The sequence below is a fragment of the Lissotriton helveticus genome, chromosome 2_1 (genome assembly GCF_964261635.1).
Source record: "Lissotriton helveticus chromosome 2_1, aLisHel1.1, whole genome shotgun sequence".
Classification (NCBI taxonomy): Eukaryota; Metazoa; Chordata; class Amphibia; order Caudata; family Salamandridae; genus Lissotriton; species Lissotriton helveticus.
Genome location: NC_136059.1, coordinates 827,372,504 through 827,392,374, shown reverse-complemented (window position 1 = coordinate 827,392,374; position 19,871 = coordinate 827,372,504). Strand labels below are relative to the sequence as shown.

Sequence of the window (19,871 nt, the reverse complement as noted above, 5' to 3'; positions counted from 1 at the left end):
ATGAAACAGTCCTCAGACCCTGCACCTGTAACTTTTCTCCCGACCGTCACGTTTATTTACACAAACTGGTCCAGTTTTGCCAAACGCGCCACGTCTCTTGTATTTTCAAGGTATTTCATGTTCAAGCAACACTCTGCTTCCACAAATCAATTTGAGGATACTAACTTAATTTTAGCCTCCAATTTCAAATTCCTTCACATTAACACCATGTTGTAACTTGTTTAGTTTTACATTTTGCTTCTCTGTTAATATACACTTTATTAACTTGATAATTTTATTTAATTTTCTAAGCAATAACTGATCCTCTGAGTAGGCTTGCCCTGACCACAGTTTGAGAAACAAACAATCTGTTAAAAGAAGGAAAACATTTTGAATACTTAAAACAATATTATATATGTCCACACTCTATAAAGTGACTCCTTACGGTAACTTCAGATTACTAAACATATACGTGATCAGACACCGAGAAAGAGGGGAAATACCCATCAACAAAATGTGTTTACTAGTAAATAGTGCCCACCTTTAACAAAGGAATTGGAACCAACTGATAATCTTCCAGAAATCGTACTGCATACCAGAGGCGGACTATAAAAATAGGCCAGGGCACTAGAATAAAAGTGGTCCCCATTTGCAACGTATGGTGCTACAAAAGTGGGCCACCTCTGCAAATCAGGGCAGTTTTGAACTTATAAAAACCAGATGTATATATGTTTCACAAGTTACCGCCTACATTCTTGCTTGCCACAGGCAGTGTTTGTGGTAGACAATAAAAACGGACCCACCAACCATAAAAAGGCCCACAAACAGCCAAAAACCCAGCCCACACACTTACCGATTAGACCAGCTAATATTCTGGCAATGCTTGATAGCCCAACCGGCACAGTCCGACATTGCTTCATACTTATGATACAGTGTTTGAATTTATCTAACTATATATAATCCATCATTATGTTTTTTTTGTTTTTAAAATCTTTATTAGGTCTTTAAACCGAAACATTATGGCAATACATGATCACAAAGTTAAACATATGATTGATATAGAAATACTATGCAATACAACTAAATAAAAATACAAAATCACAAAGAAGGTACATCAGGAGCTATAAAAAAAAAAAAGAAAAGGTGAATCAGGGCTTGACATTCCTCTTAACCAATCCAGGCGGAGATCAGAGCCCAAATTCTCCGGCCAAGTTCTTGTCTTTTACGCGCCTTTACTCTATATACAGCAGACTCCATATTATACGTTGCTAGCAAGCGGGCCCTCCAGTTACAGAATGTAGTAGAGTCCGGACTAATCCAATTTAAAGTAATACCTGCTCTAAAAATAGACATTGCAATGAACAGGAAGCCTTGCTCGAATTTACTATGAAGAGGGTCTTTTTAAGATTGATCATAACCTAAGATCACCAGAGCTGGTGTAAGAATTAAGGCTTTACCAGTGGGGGGGGCGTGGCTTAGCGCCCGATGCGGATGGAGGTCCCGGGGTAGAGCTCCGTCTACACCGGAGTTTTGTGGCGGTCCTACTCTTCCCAGAAGGAAATGGTGCACATTGAACGACGTCGGAACGCCCCGTCTCCCCACTAACCTGTCTACCGCTTCCAGGCTCCCTCAGCCTCGCACAGCAGCTCCCGTTTTCCTTCGGTCGCGGCTTTCCTTCAGCCGCGGCCGCCATTTTGTCATTTCAGACGGCGCTCTCTGAGGAGCGAGTCTGCGACGGTGACAGCCTCCTGACATCAGCGCTTCACCGAAAATGCCGCATTTCAACGGGAAATAAGGACAAATCATCAGAACCCTCACAGGTGATTCTACTCTTTTTTCTTGGAACCGTTTTTTCGTCTATTTTTTCTCGGAGTCTTGCCTTCTCACTAGCATTGGCTTGGCAGCCATTTTAGGCTCCCTGCTCCCTCAGCTGTGAGTCGCCTATATAGCAACTTGACTTTCCTCAGTTTTACAGCCACAATTCATTGACTCCTTCGAATATTTGTTGCATTTGGCGCTTGCTCCTCCTACTATTGACTGTTGTGTATCCCTAACGATTGCAGTGCTCACCAGCCCGCACTTTATTGCTGAAACTTTATCTTAAGTGCTCTCATGGCGGAGGGCCCTGGTAAAAACCCTAAACGGAATTTCATCAAGAATTCAAAGCTTTTCACTGCATTGGCTAATTTGGACGCTTCTGGAGAGTCCTCCACTGGTGAACCATCTCTTACCATGGATGCACCCCCGCAACCAGGGTCGAAAAATGCCATCAAGAGACTGAAACAGCATCCGCCCTCTCCCCCAAAGCCTACCTCAGCTATTTCTATAGAATTACTCCTCGAGGAAATAAGAGCACTGCGCCCATTCATGGAGGAGACAAATTCCAAATTGCAAACCTTGACTGACAATTGGTCCCTAATGGATACTAGGGTCTCCAAGGTGGAAAAATCAGTCTCATCCTTCCAGGAAGCTACTACCAAAGTTGTCCACATGGAAACGCAAGTCTCGTCACTCCAGAAGCAGGTGGAGGACCTTGAAAACAGAAATAGGCGCAATAACCTACGCCTTTACGGCCTGAAGGAAGGTTGCGAGGGGAACGACGCCATTGCCTTCTTTACATCCTTCCTGCCCAAACTTCTTCACCTTCCTGAAGGCACTTCTCTTAACATTCAACGAGCACATAGGCTAGGTCGAGCGCCTTCCACCATCTCTCCTACGACAAAGCCTAGAGGTGTTATTATGTATTTTCTTGAATACACAGATTTGCTGAAGGTTCTATTAGCGGCTAAAGCTATACCTCACATCAAATGGTCGGACTCCACTTTATTCTTCGCCCAAGATTATGCCAAGGCTACTGCTTCACGCCGCAAAGCATTTCTCGACATGAGACCAGAACTGCGTTCCATTGGAGCCAGATATGGACTTTTCCATCCCTGCTTATTCAAAGTCACACATAACAACAAGACTATGACTTTTGAGGATCCTCTCCGACTTCGAAGTTTTCTGAATTCCTGTGGTACAGCTGACATGGAGTTTTCTGGCCCTTCCTCTTCATTTCCACCTTGACTCTCGTTGTTGATATTTTTGGATTACCTTACAACTTATGGTTCCTAGTTCTTAATATATTATGATGTTCTTTTTTTTTCCACAGGTTCCTAAGCTATCGCATACCTTTCATGTTCGTTGCCTGTGTTGGTTCGTTCTCGTTACTTAAATGTTTAATCTTCTCTTTTCCTTGATCCCTTTTCCTTATACACCTGGAAATACGTTGTTCACCTGGTTCTAATATTATTGTTTTCCTTTTGCAGAACACCTCCCTATATTCCGTCACGTCTCTCCGGTTGGACGTCTTGTGGCCCCGTCTACCTACCTACCGTTGGTTGGTCTTCCCCCCCTCCTCTCATCTCCGTTTTTCTCCTTGTGTTCAGTCCTCTGAACGTATCCACTTCCCAAGATCCCTTGTAAGTATCGACCTATTTTTTCTCCCTCTTCCATTGTTGACATGCTTCCTATTGTTTTATGTGTTCTTGTCTTGATTTTTACATGGCGACAGTTTCATCCTTTAACATCGCTCTCTTACAAACCACTCTTCTTCTTATTTTTGATCCTAATATTCCACTCTCTTATTGTTATTCTACATCCCCTCCCTTTTTCTAGTTTTATTTTACAGCCCTATGCTACACCCTCTTTACTCTTGTGTAACATTCTATGGTTCTTTCCAAATTATCTTCTTTTTCCGACATTTATGGCCTACTTCTCTTCTTGCCTTATATTCTTTTCTGCTCAGCTGACTTTTATCCTCTCATCACGATTTTCTTTTCATTTCCCAGCGCCCCTCTTCTCCATTGTCCTCTTTCACTCTCTTCTATCTGTCCTTCTTTTTTTCAGGCTTTCTTTTTCTTTTTTCTCACACTCCTCCTCTCTCGATGTATCTGAGGCTTTTTTCCATTTCGTATTTGCACTCCCTCTCTCTAATTATTCTTAATGTCAGTACGCATTGTTTCTTGGAACGTTAAAGGTTTAAACTCACCTATCAAGAGGCAAAAGATCCTTTCCCATTTAGCTAAACTGAATGTAGATATAGCCTTTCTTCAAGAAACCCATTTATCTGATACTGACGCTGCTAAGCTTCAAAGAGGTTGGGTGGGAAAGGTTTTTTCAGCTCCCGGGGATGGCAAAAGAAATGGTGTTGTTTTGCTAGTCCGAAAGTCCTTTTCTCACTCTGTATTGCATTCTGAATCTGATCCCGATGGCAGATGGTTACATGTCAAACTTTCCTCTAAGGATGTCCCTTTATCCTTGCTTAATGTTTATGCCCCCACAGGTGGAAACCCTACTTTTTGGAATGCGTTTGCCTCTCGCATTACTCAATCCATTGAAGACAACTTTATTCTAGCAGGTGATTGCAACCTGCCGTTGGATCCCTTCTTAGACAGAAACTCCAAAGTTTTTTTTGTCCCTAATAAATCCCATAAGCTATTTACACATGTCATTTCTCAGCACAAACTAGTAGACGCCTGGCGACTCTGCAACCCAACCAGCAAAGAATTTACATTCTACTCCCCTGTTCACCAATCCCAGTCACGTATTGATTATATTTTTCTCTCTCACCATCTATCCCAATCCCTCACCCAAGCTGACATAGGCCCCATTGTGTTTTCGGATCATGCCCCGGTTCTGATTAACATTGACATCTTACCCAAATCCACTGGTCCCAAACGGTGGCATTTCAATAATACCCTCCTTCTTGATCCCAAATTTACGTCCTCCTTTATTGAGTTCACCACCGAATTTTTTGTTATAAATGACACCCCTACCTTAGCTACCCACACTATATGGGACGCTTATAAAGCTGCAGCTAGGGACTTTATCCTCAGACATGTTGCTACAAAGCGTAGCCTTGCCCGTAAACGTACCAGGGATCTTTTATCTCAGATCAAAGCTCTGGAACATGCCTTTTACACCTCTCACACCCAGGAAAGTTTGACAGCTCTTGTTAATGCGAAAATGAATTATAACAAACAGTCCACTGATGATGCATCATTGTACTTACTGAAATCCAGCTCGAAATTTTATGGTGGGAAGAATAAGGCGGGGAAAGTTCTCGCTAACTATTTGAAGGTTAAACAAAATAAGCTGAATATTGAATCTGTTTTTGATGCTAATTTAGTTCTGCAACACAAAGATGCGGATATTTTAGAGGAATTTTCCCGTTTTTACTCCACACTTTACTCTTCTGGCACGCAACCTTCTGAGCACTCTCTTTCCACTTTCTTCACAAGCATTCAACCTCCCTCTAACTTTCCCGTTGACCTCACCTCCCTTGAAACTCCCCTCACCGTTCGTGAATTGCACACAGCGCTTCAATCTCTTAAGAAAGACAAAGCCCCAGGTCCTGATGGTTTCACTGTCGAATTTTATCAGCATTTTTCTACCCTTCTGCTACCCAAATTATTTCACCTTTTGGAGTCTTTTAAAACTAACGGAGCCTCTTCAGGCACTTTTTCTGACGCTTATATTTGTATTATACCAAAAGAGGGAAAAGACACTCAACACTGTAAAAATTACAGACCGATATCATTGGTTAACATTGACTACAAGATATATGCCAAATCTTTAGCCATCAGATTAGACTCCTTTCTCCCAGAACTCCTAGGCCCTGAGCAATCTGGATTTGTTAAAGGACGCTTCATATCAGACAACACTAGACTCCTTTTTAACGTATTATCTAAATCATCACGCTTCAGTAATTCCCTAGCCGCAATTGCTCTTGACGCCGAGAAGGCGTTTGATAGAGTAGAGTGATCATTCCTATTCTCCGCATTAAAATGGTTTGGGTTTGGCCCTAATTTTATTTCCCTCATCTCCTTTCTTTACGCAAACCCTAGAGCAGCGGTCTGTGCTAATGGTTTAATCTCCTCCTTTTTCAACCTTGGCAGAGGAGTACGACAGGGATGTCCCCTATCCCCCTTTCTTTTCAACCTTGCTCTTGAACCTTTCCTATCTAGATTACGTCAAAATCCAAACATTCACGGCTTCCCTCTATCCCACTCGCAAATCAAGTTAGCTGCCTATGCTGATGACATTTTACTTTTCATTTCAAACCCATCGGTTTCCATCCCAGCTTTTCTTGCTGAAGTTAATGTATATTCTCACCTTTCCGGTTATAAATTGAACAACGACAAATGCGAAATTCTACCCCTCACCAAATTCACCTTTAAACCTGATTTTGTGGCTTCTAATTTCAAATGGAGCCCATCCCATATAAAATACCTCGGTTTACATATTGCCCCTTCTGTCTCGGATACTATCTCCTTATGTCTTACTAAATGCATTCAGAAGTTATCCGAACTCACCTCCAGGTGGCATCCCTTATACCTTTCCTGGTGGGGCCGACTTGACACTATTAAGATGATGCTCTCCCCAATTGTCCTTTACACCATCTCGAATATTCCCGTTTCCATTCCTGCCAAATTTTTTGCCAAAATCAACACCACCTTATCCTCCTTTTTATGGTCTGGGAAAAAACCGCGCATGTCCTTATCCAGATTGCGCCTCCCCAAAGTGGAAGGCGGGGTTAATTTCCCAAATTTTCCTGCTTATCATAAAGCCTTCCTTCTAAAACAGGCCGCTATCTGGCTTAAAGATCCTATCGAACCCCTTCCCCTTTGGGCTAACCTTGAACACCTTTCTCTCTCTCCCTTCTCCTTTGCCGAGTATCTCTCCTTTTCTCGCAAACCCCAATTTGTATCCACTCCAATCCACAAATACACCGCGAAACTACTTTTAGCCATCACCCCACCTCCTCCCTCTTCTATCGCTGACCTTCTCACTTCTACGATTTGGTATAATAGCAGTATTCTTATCAAATTCAAGCCCTTCTACTGGAAATCCTGGAGGCAACGTGGTTTAATATGGGTTTCCCAACTTTTTACTGGTTCTGTCTTCACTCCGTTCCCTATTCTAAGCCGAACTTTCTCTCTCCCATCCTCTTTTGCCCACAAATATATATTACTCAAGACTGCGGTCACGTCCGCATACGATTCCCTTTCTCATTCTCCTCCAATTACGAATTCTACTTCACTGGCTTCCTCTTTACACTCTCAATTGCGCTCCAACCCCTCAGCGTCTTCCATTTATCATTCCTTCCACAACCCTCCATTACCCCGGCCCAAAACTACGGTGGAGGCGCAATGGGAATCTGAACTCGAAGTCTCTTGGCCTACCACTTTATGGGATAAAATTTGGATTAAGCTTCGCAAGTCCTCCAGAGCTGCTTCTCTTACACAAACACTTTTCTTTCTTTACAATCGACTCCTTTACACGCCTTCTCTTCTTCACAAAAGGTTCCCTACAACTCCAGACCTTTGTTGGTCTTGCTCCGCCCCCAATGCCACGCTTTTTCACATGCTCTTCCTCTGCCCTCACACGAAAGCATTCTGGATCAAAGTATGGGATCAAATCAATTCTATCTTTCACACCTCTATCCCTTTCTCTATCACTGACATATTCCTCGGTTCACTGTCCTCTTCCTGGACTAAAGTTGAAATGAATGTTCATATTATTGATTTGCTATTAGCTGTTGCATTTCAACAGATTACTGTTAACTGGAAGAATTCTGAGGGTATTACGTTTAAAGCTTGGTGGTTCAATGTATGTTTTAATCATAGATTAGATACTGCATTTATTTATCCAATCACCCTGGCCCCGAAAAGACATGCGTTGTGGCTTCCTGTTACCCTTTACTTGGATGTATGCGCCAAACGCTCATCTCACCTTCCCCCATCGCAGCAAGAGGTCTCGAAACCCCCATGAATTGCCTTTTGTTCCCTCTTTTTCTTTAATACTTATCTTTTCGCTTGTATTTGCACTGTCTCCTGAAGTACAAAGCCTCATCAAGTGTACAACTTTCATCCCAAGCCTCATTTACTATTTTTTGATTACCCTTTTCCTCTTTTTCCCCTTCACGTTTTATTTTGATGTAACTTAATAATGTTATCCTAGCTGATTATTCCTATCGCCAATGTTGTATTGCCTATTACTTTTTGTAATGACCATTCTGCTTACCCTAATAAAAATTATTTGAACTTAAAAAAAGGCTTTACCAGTGATTTGAGCCAGCAATCGCTCAACATCTTCTATATACTTATCTAGTTTAGAGCAAGAAAAAAACATATGCACTGTATCCGCAGCCTGGACACTGCACCTACTGCATGAGTTCCCTCGGTGGGTAGACCATTTAGCAACTTTAGATTGCGTATAATACAAATCAAAAGCAGACATAAAAAAATTGGGATCGCAAACTACCGGTAATTAACATCTGATCAGCCAGCCCCAAGGGAACACCCAAGTCAGTCCCTTTTTGGGCGAATTTTCTATCCCATTTATCATTCTGATCCGTTAAATCATCTGGCAGCTCGGAAATGAGAGTCTGATATAAGGCCCCAATCCTAGATCTCCTCTCCACGAGCCCCACTTTTGGAATGCTTTTGAACATATCTGCTCTAGTTGTCACTTGCTGCATCAAATAACTCCTAAGTTGTAATTATTTTTAAAAAAATGGCTTGTGGGAAGACCAAACTTGATTTGAAGGTCGGAAAATGAGACAAGTTGACCCCCCCACAAAAAGATCCCCCTAAACCTTAATCCCCAAAGTGCCCCAAACAAAAGTAATTGGGTCTTGAAAAATAGTGGGCAAAAGGCCGCTTGAAGTAAGGGGTATACACATTAACATGCGAAATTCCAAATTGTCTGCGAATTTTTTTCCAGGCAGAAAAGGCCGAGTATATAACCTTAAATCTAACTTTCTTGTAGTAGTTTGGTTCGATGTTACTAACCAAGCGATTACAAGCAGTCTCTCTAAGAAGTAACTCGAAGATTGAGGGCCTTAAGTGTTCTGGCATCAAAGTCTTCTCAGCAGATATCAATGGACCCATGTGCTATAATAGTGCAGCCCAGTGATACAGGAGCAAGGAGGGCATGCCCAAGCCACCCCTTAGTCTAGGGAGTATCATCCACTTCATCGCCCTCCGTGCTTTGTGGTAGCCCCACAGGAACCTAGAACAGACCCTTTTGGCGCTGAAAATGCAGTGTGTTGAAAATTCAATGGGGATAGAGCGGAATAAGTATAAACATTTCGGGAATATGGTCATTTTGATTACGTTGGAACGCCCGTGGAGTGAGAGATGAAGGTGGTCCAGTCTCTCCAGTGAGTGATTAACCTTTTTAACAACTGGTGAAACATTGATTTCGGGTATCTCCTCCACCTTTGCCGTGATCTTAACTCAGAGATAGGTGGCAACCGAAGTTATTGGAACCACCACAGGTTTTTAAAAATCCGAGTGAATTATTTGGGTTTTATCAGCATTAAGTCGATAACCAGAGACAGCACCGAATTGTTCAGCTAGATCGTAAATTGCTGGAAGAGCCGAGCATGCCTCTGTCGTAAAGATGGCAACATCGTCGGCGTACGCCAATACTTTATAGGCTACGCAATTGACCGATGCTGCCTTAATCATTAAGCTGTTGTCTAGTTGTCTGTTGTCTAGTTTGCTCAACAAAGGATCGATATAAATCGAAAATAAAAGCGGGGAGCAGGGGCAACCCTGACGGGTGCCCCTGCTGATGGATAGAAGAGATGAATCTTGACCTGAGATACGGACTGAAGCTACTGGAGAGACATATAAAGTTTGTATGGACCGGATAAATACCTGTGGGAATCCCTTAGCTTTGAGTAGTTGCCATAAGAAACCCCAGGAGACCCTGTCAAACGCCTTTTCGGCGTCTAACAGGATCATGACCAGAGGTTGTTTGGATGCCTGTTGCCAATCAAACAAGGTGATTGCTCGCCCTATATGATCGGTGGTGTCGCGGCCGAGTATAAAGCCATGTTGGCGATTCGAAACTAGGGAAGCTATCACCTTGCCTAATCTAAGTGCAATGATCTTAGCATAGATTTTGCTATCTGCACAAATTAATGAAATCGGGCAGTAGGATAAAGGACTAAGCTCTGGTTTATCCTTCTTAAAGATAACAATTGTGGTCTTGCGCCAGGAGTCAGGAGTCTGTCCCTGCTGGGCTAGTGTGAATAAGGTTTCTAGCTCCTCTAGTAGAATATGCCTAAATGTGCGATAAAATTCTAAAGGTAACAGGTCGTGCCTTCTGTCTTACCAGCAGCCAATGATGTTAAAGCTAATTCAAGCTCCTCCCTAGAGATCGGGGAGAAGAGAGCTGATGCCTGTTCCAATGTCACCATCGAGGTTGGATACTCAGATAAGTACTCTTCCCCTGAACCCGGCTCGTCAGTCTCGTCGGGAGAATAAAGAGATTTATAATATTCCTGAAACACTTCAAGGACCTTGTCCGGTTGATCTTGTATCCGACCAGCACTGTCATTGATCCAACTAATCTTATTAAGAACGCCCTTATGCAGTAGCCGCTTGGCCAATAATCTCCCGGTGTTTTCACCTTACTCGTAAATCTGTTCTGTACTGAACAAAATTGGCCGCAAGCTCTTCAGCAAAATGTGGATAGATATTATTTCTGCAAATAGCTATCTGTTTAAGACATTCCTCCTTTTTTACCCGATCAAAAATAAACCTAATTAGTAATTTCTTTACCTCTCGTAGCTGGTTATTCCAATCTTTAACCCTCTCTTTGATTTTCTTTTGATGATGCAGCGAGAAGCTAAGAGTCTCGCCCCATGCTGCTGCCTTAAAGGCATCCCATACAACAGTCACCGGAGCCGAGCCGCTGTTCCGCCAAAATAAATCTTTTGTCCATGCTGACATATGGCTGCAATAGTCCTGGTCTAACAGCAATCTCCGCTCGAATGACCAGGCTGACCCAGAAGACCTTGTCCCTTTGACTGTAAGTTGTAAAATCAGTGGATTATGATCCGATATGACTCTGGATGTAGCTCACAAGTGAACCCTTCCAGAATCACGTCAGAAATCAAAAACTAATCTAAACGGACTAATTTGCTGTGGGGGGCTGAGTAAAAAGTGTAGCCAGGATCAGTCAAGTGCAGCTTCTGCCAGACATCTACCATACCGTGTTCAAGGCAGAGTGCCTGTACGCCCTTAAATGTCTTACCTTTCCTCCCAGGATATGGAATATTACAATATAAATCCAAGTTTGAATTCAAAAGTAGATTAAAATCTCCACATACAATTTTCGGGGAGGACCAAAGGGCAAATTCAACATGAAAAAAATGCAATACAGAGGGATCATCCAAATTAGAGCCGTACAGTGAGCAAACAGCCTATGCTGATCCCCTGACAATTATGTCAGCCAGAGCCCATCTGCCAAAGTTATCGACCTTAACCTGCTTAACTGTACTGATTCCCCACCTGGCCATTATAGCTACCCCTCTAGTAGTAGTGGTTTGCGCTGAGCAAGCAATCAGATCCAATCCAAGTTCCTTTAACCAGACGCGGTTATTCCAAGGGACATGCATCTCCTCTAAACATAAAACGTCAATGTCCCAATGTCTAATCATCCTCGCAAGCACCCCCCTTTTTTCTTCTGTCATTTAGGCCGCAGCAGTTTAGAGAGCAAATCCGAATCAGCCCACAAACAGCCAAAAACCCAGCCCACACTCTTACCGATTAGACCAGCTATTATTCTGGCAGTGCCTGATAGCCCAACCGGCACAGTCCGACATTGCTTCATACTTATGATACAGTGTTTGAATTTATCTAAATATATATAATCCATCATTCTGAACGTTTTTTTACTTAAGTTAATATTTCCAGGTAGAAAATGCCCATGAAAAAAGTCATAATTAAATAACAGGTTGACTTCTAAAAAGTATTTATAGTAACGTGTGTGGTGTGAGACTGGAGCAAGAAGCTGGATTGGAAAACTGGCAGGTCCAGTAATACGGGTCTTGACCATAGGTTTCAAAAACGTTTATTTTTGGTATCTGTGTGCTTTAAGTTTCTGGAGCTGGTGCCTGCAACCGAATGAACTGTAGTTTGCTTTAAAATAGAGCATTGCACGTTTTGCGTTGTATGTCAACATTTCATCAGGAACAACGAGGGGAGGCATCTACTACTGAACCTTAAGCATAAGCATGCAGTGACACAAAGCCGTATGGTATTTTAATCACCAAAAAGCAGTCACCCTTTAGACATACCATAGTTGGCAACTGCTTTTCCCCCTTTGGCCTTTATTTCTTCTACCACACGGTCAGCCGCTGAGGAATTTCTTCCGCCTCCACTAGTAGTGCTTCCGAGGTCATTCACTGCACAAGAAAAGGAAAAGGCACTATTACATATGTACTTATTATCACTCATGTTAATATTGCACAAATCAACGTTCACGAACACTGGCATATAAAGCATTATCGGACCGAAACGCGTCATGGCGGCATGGGATGCAGGGCAGAAATATTGAATAAATAAGCACAGAAGAAAATTGGGTCCGCGTGTCTATCCTAATCCGTTGTGTGTCATTGGATTACTGGTGGATGGAGTACTGCAATATATATATATATATATATATATATATATATATATATATATATACACACACACACACACACATATATATAAGCATACATACATTATTTTTGTATATTTTTATTTAAGGGATCTGTTTTAGATTATTGCAAGCACAATCGTGAATTTATTTTCTTTTATGAGACATTTGAAATGGCCGTAAACTGCTTTAGCAAGGTAATGTAGTTGAAAGGAAACACGTGCATTTTCTTAGAAGGTTAATCCACTTGAAATGCTAAACTGTGCTCACAGAGACCTTTTGGAAAGTTCAGGGCATGCCTTTGGTAGTTACTGCACATTTTACATGCCAATGTAAATCCCATTTGGAAATGTCGCATTTGCAGGCATCTCAGCCCACGTGGTCATGTGTATTCCCAACCCACGTCGGCCATTTCACACACTACTGAAGAGTAATATGAAAGTGCGCCACTTCCATCAGCCGGTGAGGTGCTTCCAGGATTAAGGACAGCTGCAGAAAACAGCCCAACAGGCGGGTGATGCTTATATATATTGTACATAAAAGGATGTAGAATATGTTCAGGAAGATATTTTGAGAAAAAAGTCTTGCCAAACCTGCAGCTGTCCAATTCTCAATTTGACAATTACTTTACAATCTACCTAGAGTACATTTTCTTCACAGTTATGTCTCTGCAGTGAGTCTAGGGAGCACCATATTATAGCCTTATAGCCTGCTGTGGCGGGCTATACCGGCTATTAAAGGCCTGCTCCAGCGTTAAAAGCCCAAGCCAAAGGCTAGGTCCTTTAACAAGGGACCGGGACTTTAATAGCTAGTATAGTCCAGCTACGAAGGGCTATCAGAACATTCTGCTACTAGAGGGCAGAATGTTCTAACAAATAAAACAAAGGCTTCAGGGAGCGTGAGGGGATTGAAATCCCCTCAGGCTCCCGGAAACCTTTGTTCACAGCCAGAGCTGTGAACAAAGAAACATTGGAATGTTGGTGCTCCGGGCATATACCAGCCATTACAAGCCCGGAGTTACTCCATTGTTTTCAATGGAGCTCCCAACATTCCAATGTTCTAATATACATGTCAACATTTTAGAAGAGGAAAGGGGGAGATTTAGCAAAAAAATTATAATCGGAAGAAAGTAGTTCCTCTTCCCCATTGACTTTTATTTAAGGAGAGGCAGTTTCAGGCAGGAAACAGTCAAAATAAAGGCATTTTTGGCTTAAAAAAAAAAAAAGAGTCTCCCATTTTAATCAGGTCTATTGGCATGCATTCAATCTCCTCCTTTCAACAAAATCAGGAAACAACTTGGGCACAAACCCCTGAGCTGAACAAAGCATCAAATGGTCTGGGCAGACAGGCATGGGGGCAGCTTAATAAAGGGTATAAAATCTATAAAAAAGATCAAAAGGGGCTCTAAATGTCCGGCGCATAAATGAGATCGGGAGCTAGGGCCAAGGACAAAGCAGCACATCTACAACCCCCGCTCCCTCTACTAGGAAGCAGTAGATATTCTATCATGAGAGAAGGTTTAAGATCGGAACCCCAAATATTCACAGCACTTCCCCAAAACAATTGCAGTGACAGTTGGAAGAGATGGAAAGACTGGACTCCGCAGGCTTTACCGCTCGTGGCACCCAGTGCGACAATCTTTGTTGGGAATTCCCTCACTACCACGCTCCATCAGTGCCCCTCATCTCTAAATAGCCCCTCTCTAACCTGCATTTCATTTGTTTTAGACTGCTGCTCATACCTGTGTAGAGTATCAGAGCACTTTACATCACGCACACATTATACAGAGCCAATGAATCATACATATGTAAATCAGTCTATAGGAAATGTTACACACGACAATGAGGTTGGCTAGGTGGGGGAGTCAAGTCACCAATACTAGTACCAATACTAACAGGCAGTATATTTTGAGTGTTTGGTCTGGAGAAGCACAAACTCAGGATTTAAATGTACCACAGTGTTTGGCTTTCCTAATAAAAAACGATTTCTACCTAAATTAACCTTTTTTAGCAACATTAGGATAATGAAAGACTAGGTCAGAAAACAACTTTCCATGCAGTTTGCATGCAGCTCTTTGATGACCGGTTATAACTCACTATGTTATATTAGGGTTGTAACTTATGAACTGCAAGTAAAACAAGTGTTTGCAATGCAATAGGTCTCGCATTTGCAAGCGTTTTAGCTGTTGTCATTGTAAATGGCAATGCCTTTTATTTATCTGTTTTGATAATTAACTTATAAATAAAAGGTAGTGTTATTTACAATGCCAATAACTCAAACTCTTGTAAATGCGAGACCTATTTTATGTTAAAGAAGCAACCGCCATTGTCCCGAGCTGCTTAGAAAGTGAAAGCGTGCATTGCACGCTGAAAGTTGCAGGAAAATATGTACACCCTATCATATCACGTGACACCACTTATGCACATCACTTAACCCATGCACATCACCTCACGTCACTCGCATTATGGGCGCTCTATTACATAAATAAATAAATATAAGGCCACGGTGATTGCTGCTAGTTACTGTTTAGGAGGTGGGAGGGGAGCCACGGCGATCGCTGCTCGATGCTGTTTGGGAGGCGGGTGGGGAGCCACGTGATTGCTGCTGTTTGGGTGGTGGGAGGGGTGTTCTTTTCAGGCAAGCATTATGGGTGCTCTATTAAATAAATACATAAAAGGCCACGGTGATTAAACAAAGAAAGTGAAACCAGCCACGACATCAATGCTGGATCATGTTTGGGAGGTGGGAGGGGTGTGCTTTGCAGGCACGCATTACGGGCGCTGTAATGGGGCGCTTATAAAAAAACAAAAAACAAATAGTCCCTAAATAAAAAGATAAAAATCTACTGCGTAAGGAAACTGTAGTTGGCCGGTGCTCCTAAGTTACAAACGGAAGTGATGTATTGGGAGCACCGGCCAATAAGGAGCCAGGTAACAAAAGCATTAGAGTTTTTACCCAATGGCAGGCAGCAGCTGTAATTACACTCAGTAGAGTGATTACAGGAGGTCTTGCGGACAGTGCATACACACTGATGCTCGAGCTAAATAGGATCTCTGTGACAAAAGGAGTAACCTACTGAGCGAGCCACATAAAATACAGTTTGGTGACTTGTGTGGTACACGTTCTTAAAAGCAGGCATATTAAACCTCTGAGCTACTTTATCATGACTGGAAACAGCCACTAGATAAAACTCTGACCTTCAACATTAATCACCACATTTATATCAGCATTTTTATTGTTCCCTGAAAACTGTTAGACACACAGGCAACTCTGCAGCAGCTGCTTTTTAAACCTGTTATTTCTAACTACAGCACCCACAACCCCCGCCACGGCACATAGACATAGAAAAGCAGTCTTCATTTATTGAGAATTCTATTCAAGAAGCTGGATTGATGAGTCATATAATGAACTTGACCTCCTGTACAGATCTATAGATTGGGATTTTATTAATATGTACTAGAGAAGCCCATTCCACAGAATGGGGAGGTGGGTGGCTCGGTGAAGAATCTGCAATTTGATAGAGTATCAACCAGAAATAGCGTTACCAAAGGTAACTGTTTGTTGTGATGGATACTTCTTCCTGCAGATTAAAAGATCAGCTATTAGCTATACAGCTGGTAGCTGATCGTTCAACCCAGGCAGCCAACAGTCAGAGGTTACTGATCAACCTCGGCGTACTTCACAAATCCACGAAGAATCGGACACTCCGAGAGCCCACAAGGCCCAGCAGTCGAATTTTCAGCTTGAAGCTTTCTCGCTGATCTTTCTGGGGCTTTCTTAACCTCCGTAACCACAGTCCTGATGAAGACCCTACTTCCAAGGCGAAAATAATTTGCTGTTTTTGTTAGGGGTCGAAAAGTCTACGCTGTTTTCTCTTTTGTTCAAACACGGATGACAGAGATCAATTTTCTGCATCGGATTTATTCTGTTATGATTTATCATTTCTGCACATGCCAGACATCTGGCTGGATAGCCTGTAAATACTATTTGTTAATGTATATATGCACACTACCTTCCTTTTGCACAATCACTTTCACCATCCTTCTCATGCACTCACAACCCCACCCCACCCTTTTTTGCAACGTTTTTCAAAATGTTTAATCTTGAAATACGTTGCGTTTTATCATTTGGACACTATGCAACATTGTGATGAAATAAAATCACAACCACTGATGGTAAATTATCTGAATGGTGGTGTCTAATTTTCCAGGGGTAGGAAGGCAGACAGGACAGAATTTAGAGAGGGCCAGTGCATTTCAAAGGTGGTCTTTTGAACTGAACTCAATTTTCGCTGGTTGGAAATAACCAGATGGGAGATGATAAGATGAGTCGCAAACTGCTATATACTGTGAAATGCCAATCCGCCAGACTGTAAAGCACAAAAAGACACACCTAAATGCCTTTATTAGGTGTCCTGATCTACACATGTTACACAAGCACTGATATAACCTTACTTGAAGAGTTCTGTCGTACTAGACAAAACCAACTCAGTTTCTCATTTCTTATGGGGTGGTTACTCCTCCTTGGATGATCTACAAATATACCAGAAGTTAAATGTATCTGGAAACGTTTCATGCCCTGTATACATACAGAGCCCACATTCGTAACCCAATGAATACCTCGTTTCTTGTCTGCGTGACTGGGATCTGAAGCATCGAGGAGTAGACTGGTGCCGGGCGACCAGGAGCTTCAGAAAATGCTCCCAAACCACCTTTGGATTCATGGCGCAGCAGTCTGGACAGATCCTGGAGTTGTGGCTCAGCTCCAGGCCCCAAATGCAAACCGAGTGAGTATCTGTCACAGACATCTGACACAGACATCTGTGTATGGGTAACTAGACATAATATCGAAAAAAATATATAGAATGGCCATAATATCGAAGTAAAAATATAGAATTGGCAAAATATCAAATGGACATAATATAGTGGTTAAAAATATCGAATTGAAGGTAAGTAATATAATATAGATTGTCAAAATATAGAAGTCAAAATAATCGAAGTATATAATATAGGTATTAAAATATATCGAATTTTTAATAATATCGAATTTTTTTAAAGTGATTTGTATGTTAGTATATGTGTGAAAAGTGTATATTTTTGTAATGTATGTTTCATTTATTTTAAGTAATGAATTTTATGTTATTTAGTTTTTGCATAATTTAATTCTGTAGCGGGTTGTGGGTTTATAGGGGAATAGGGTGGGAAGAATTTAATTATATTAAATTAAATATTACATTTTAGCAATTATTAATTATTTTTAATTTAATTTAGTTTTTTAGTTCTGTAGCGGGTTGTGGGTTTATAGGGGAATAATTGTAATTAATTAAATATTTGTATTTATTTATTGGTATTCATTTTGAATTTATTGGTAATTAATGTTTAATTGGTAATTAATTTGTATTAATTGTAATTATTTTTTATTAATTGATTCATTAATAATTATGTTAATTTTTTTAATTTATGTTCCGTAGCGGGTTGTGGGTTTATAGGGTGGGAAGTATTTTAATTGTAATTAAGTAAATACATTTTTTTATTCATTGGTATTGTTTTTTAATTTATTGTTAATTAATTTTTAATTGGTAATTAATTTGTATTAATTGGTAATTAATTCGTATTCATTATTTGATAATTATGATAATTTTATTCATGTATTTTCTGTAGCGGGTTTTGGGTTTATAGGGGAATAGGGTGGGAAGTAATGTAATTGTAATTAATTACATATTAAAAATTCTTTTCGTGTATTGATAATTCATTTACTGTGAATTATTAATTGGTATTAATTTTATTATTCATTAGTTTTTGTTATTGAAACTTAATTAGTTAATTAATTATGAATAGATAATTTTTAACTAATATTTATTTGTATTTCTAATTAATTCATGATTACATAATATTAAATTGGTAATTAATTTTAATTCATATTTTATTGGTACTGATATTTAATGTATTTTTATTAACATATTAAATCATTACTTTCCCTACTGTTAAACTCACTAAAGTGGGAATTGTAATTTTTACCCTTACGCTATCCAACGCTTTCCCTGCTGTTGCACTCTCTGGAGTGGGAATAGTAATTTTTACCCTCCCGCTATCCAATGCTTTCCCTAGTGTTGCACTCTCTGGAGTGGGAATAGTAATTTTTACCCCTACTCTATCCAACGCTTTCCCTACTGTTGCACTCTCTGGAGTGGGAATAGTAATTTTTACCCTCCTGCTATCCAACACTTTTCCTACTGTTGCACTCACTGGAGTGGGAATAGTAATGTTTACCCCTACGCTATCTAACGCTTTCCCTACTGTTGCACTCACTGGAGTGGTAATAGTAAATTTTACCCTCCCGCTATCCTACGGTAAAAATATTGTATATGTTTTATTAATATTACGTTAATATATAATATATATATATATATATATATATATATATATATATATATATATATGTATTAAAAAATAAAATTGTATGTTTATTTTTTAACTTTAATTATTTATTACTATTAAGGTTATTAAAGTATTTTTAAGTATGTTTTAGTTAATTATATTTATTATTTCATTAATTTTAAATTACTTTGAAGACATTTAAAAATATTCGATATTTTGACTAACTATATTTTTTACAACAATATTTTTGATTCAATATTTTTGTACTTACCTGTTTGTAGATAGGAATTTGATATTTTTGCATTCTATATTTTGTCAACGATATTTTGTTAAGTCTATATTTTGGTATTCTATATTATGTCAGTGATCCCTGTGTATGATGGGAACCAGCGGGTTTAACCCCCAAGGGTTTCTTAGCGGACATCCCTACTCGCACTGGAATCAAAAAGCTCACAAATGGTCAACAAAACTTCTAAAAAGAATCCAAAAAATTAACTGAGGTAGCTCTTTTTGGATCTACACTGATAGAGCAGAAAGAAAAGCAGTGATGTCAGTGCACTGGGGTGGTGCCTAAACAGGGAACATTCACATCACATCCAGCGCGCATAAGAGGAGCCTGTTGATGGCACTTACCTGAGTGCAGATTTTCTGCGTGAAAATTTCTGCATCCAGTTTGACGCCTGGGGAATATTCTAATACAAGGAATCTGTGACCAAAAGTCTCTATCACAGTGGTTTTCAAAGTACGACCTGCGGGCAACTGGTGGCCCGGCAGACCTTTCGTTGCGGCCTGCAGACCTTCATCTGGGAACATGGTAAACTGCAGCAGACAAATAAAACTGCTCGAGTTCTTTTTTTATTCTGTTTCTGCTAACTAAGCAACATTGTTTTGTGATTCTAGGCTTTTTTTTAATGTAGTCAGTTGAGCTTGTTTTATGAGCCGGGTTGTCCTGCTCATAGAACAAGCTAAAATGACTATAGAAACAAAGGCCATAATCAGTAATCAAAGAAAAAGATGAAACAAGGATACATT

At 40.6% G+C, this 19,871-nt stretch overlaps 1 protein-coding gene across 1 annotated transcript in view; it reads right to left on the bottom strand.

Annotated features, from left to right (window-relative positions):
- Window positions 1–19,871, bottom strand: part of HSD17B4 (hydroxysteroid 17-beta dehydrogenase 4) — an 867,876-nt gene that overhangs the window by 725,169 nt on the left and 122,836 nt on the right. Inside the window, exon 3 of the mRNA XM_078675560.1 lies at window positions 12,119–12,226. Within this exon, the coding sequence (XP_078531686.1) occupies window positions 12,119–12,226 (108 nt within the window). The remainder of the gene's footprint in view (window positions 1–12,118; window positions 12,227–19,871) is intronic.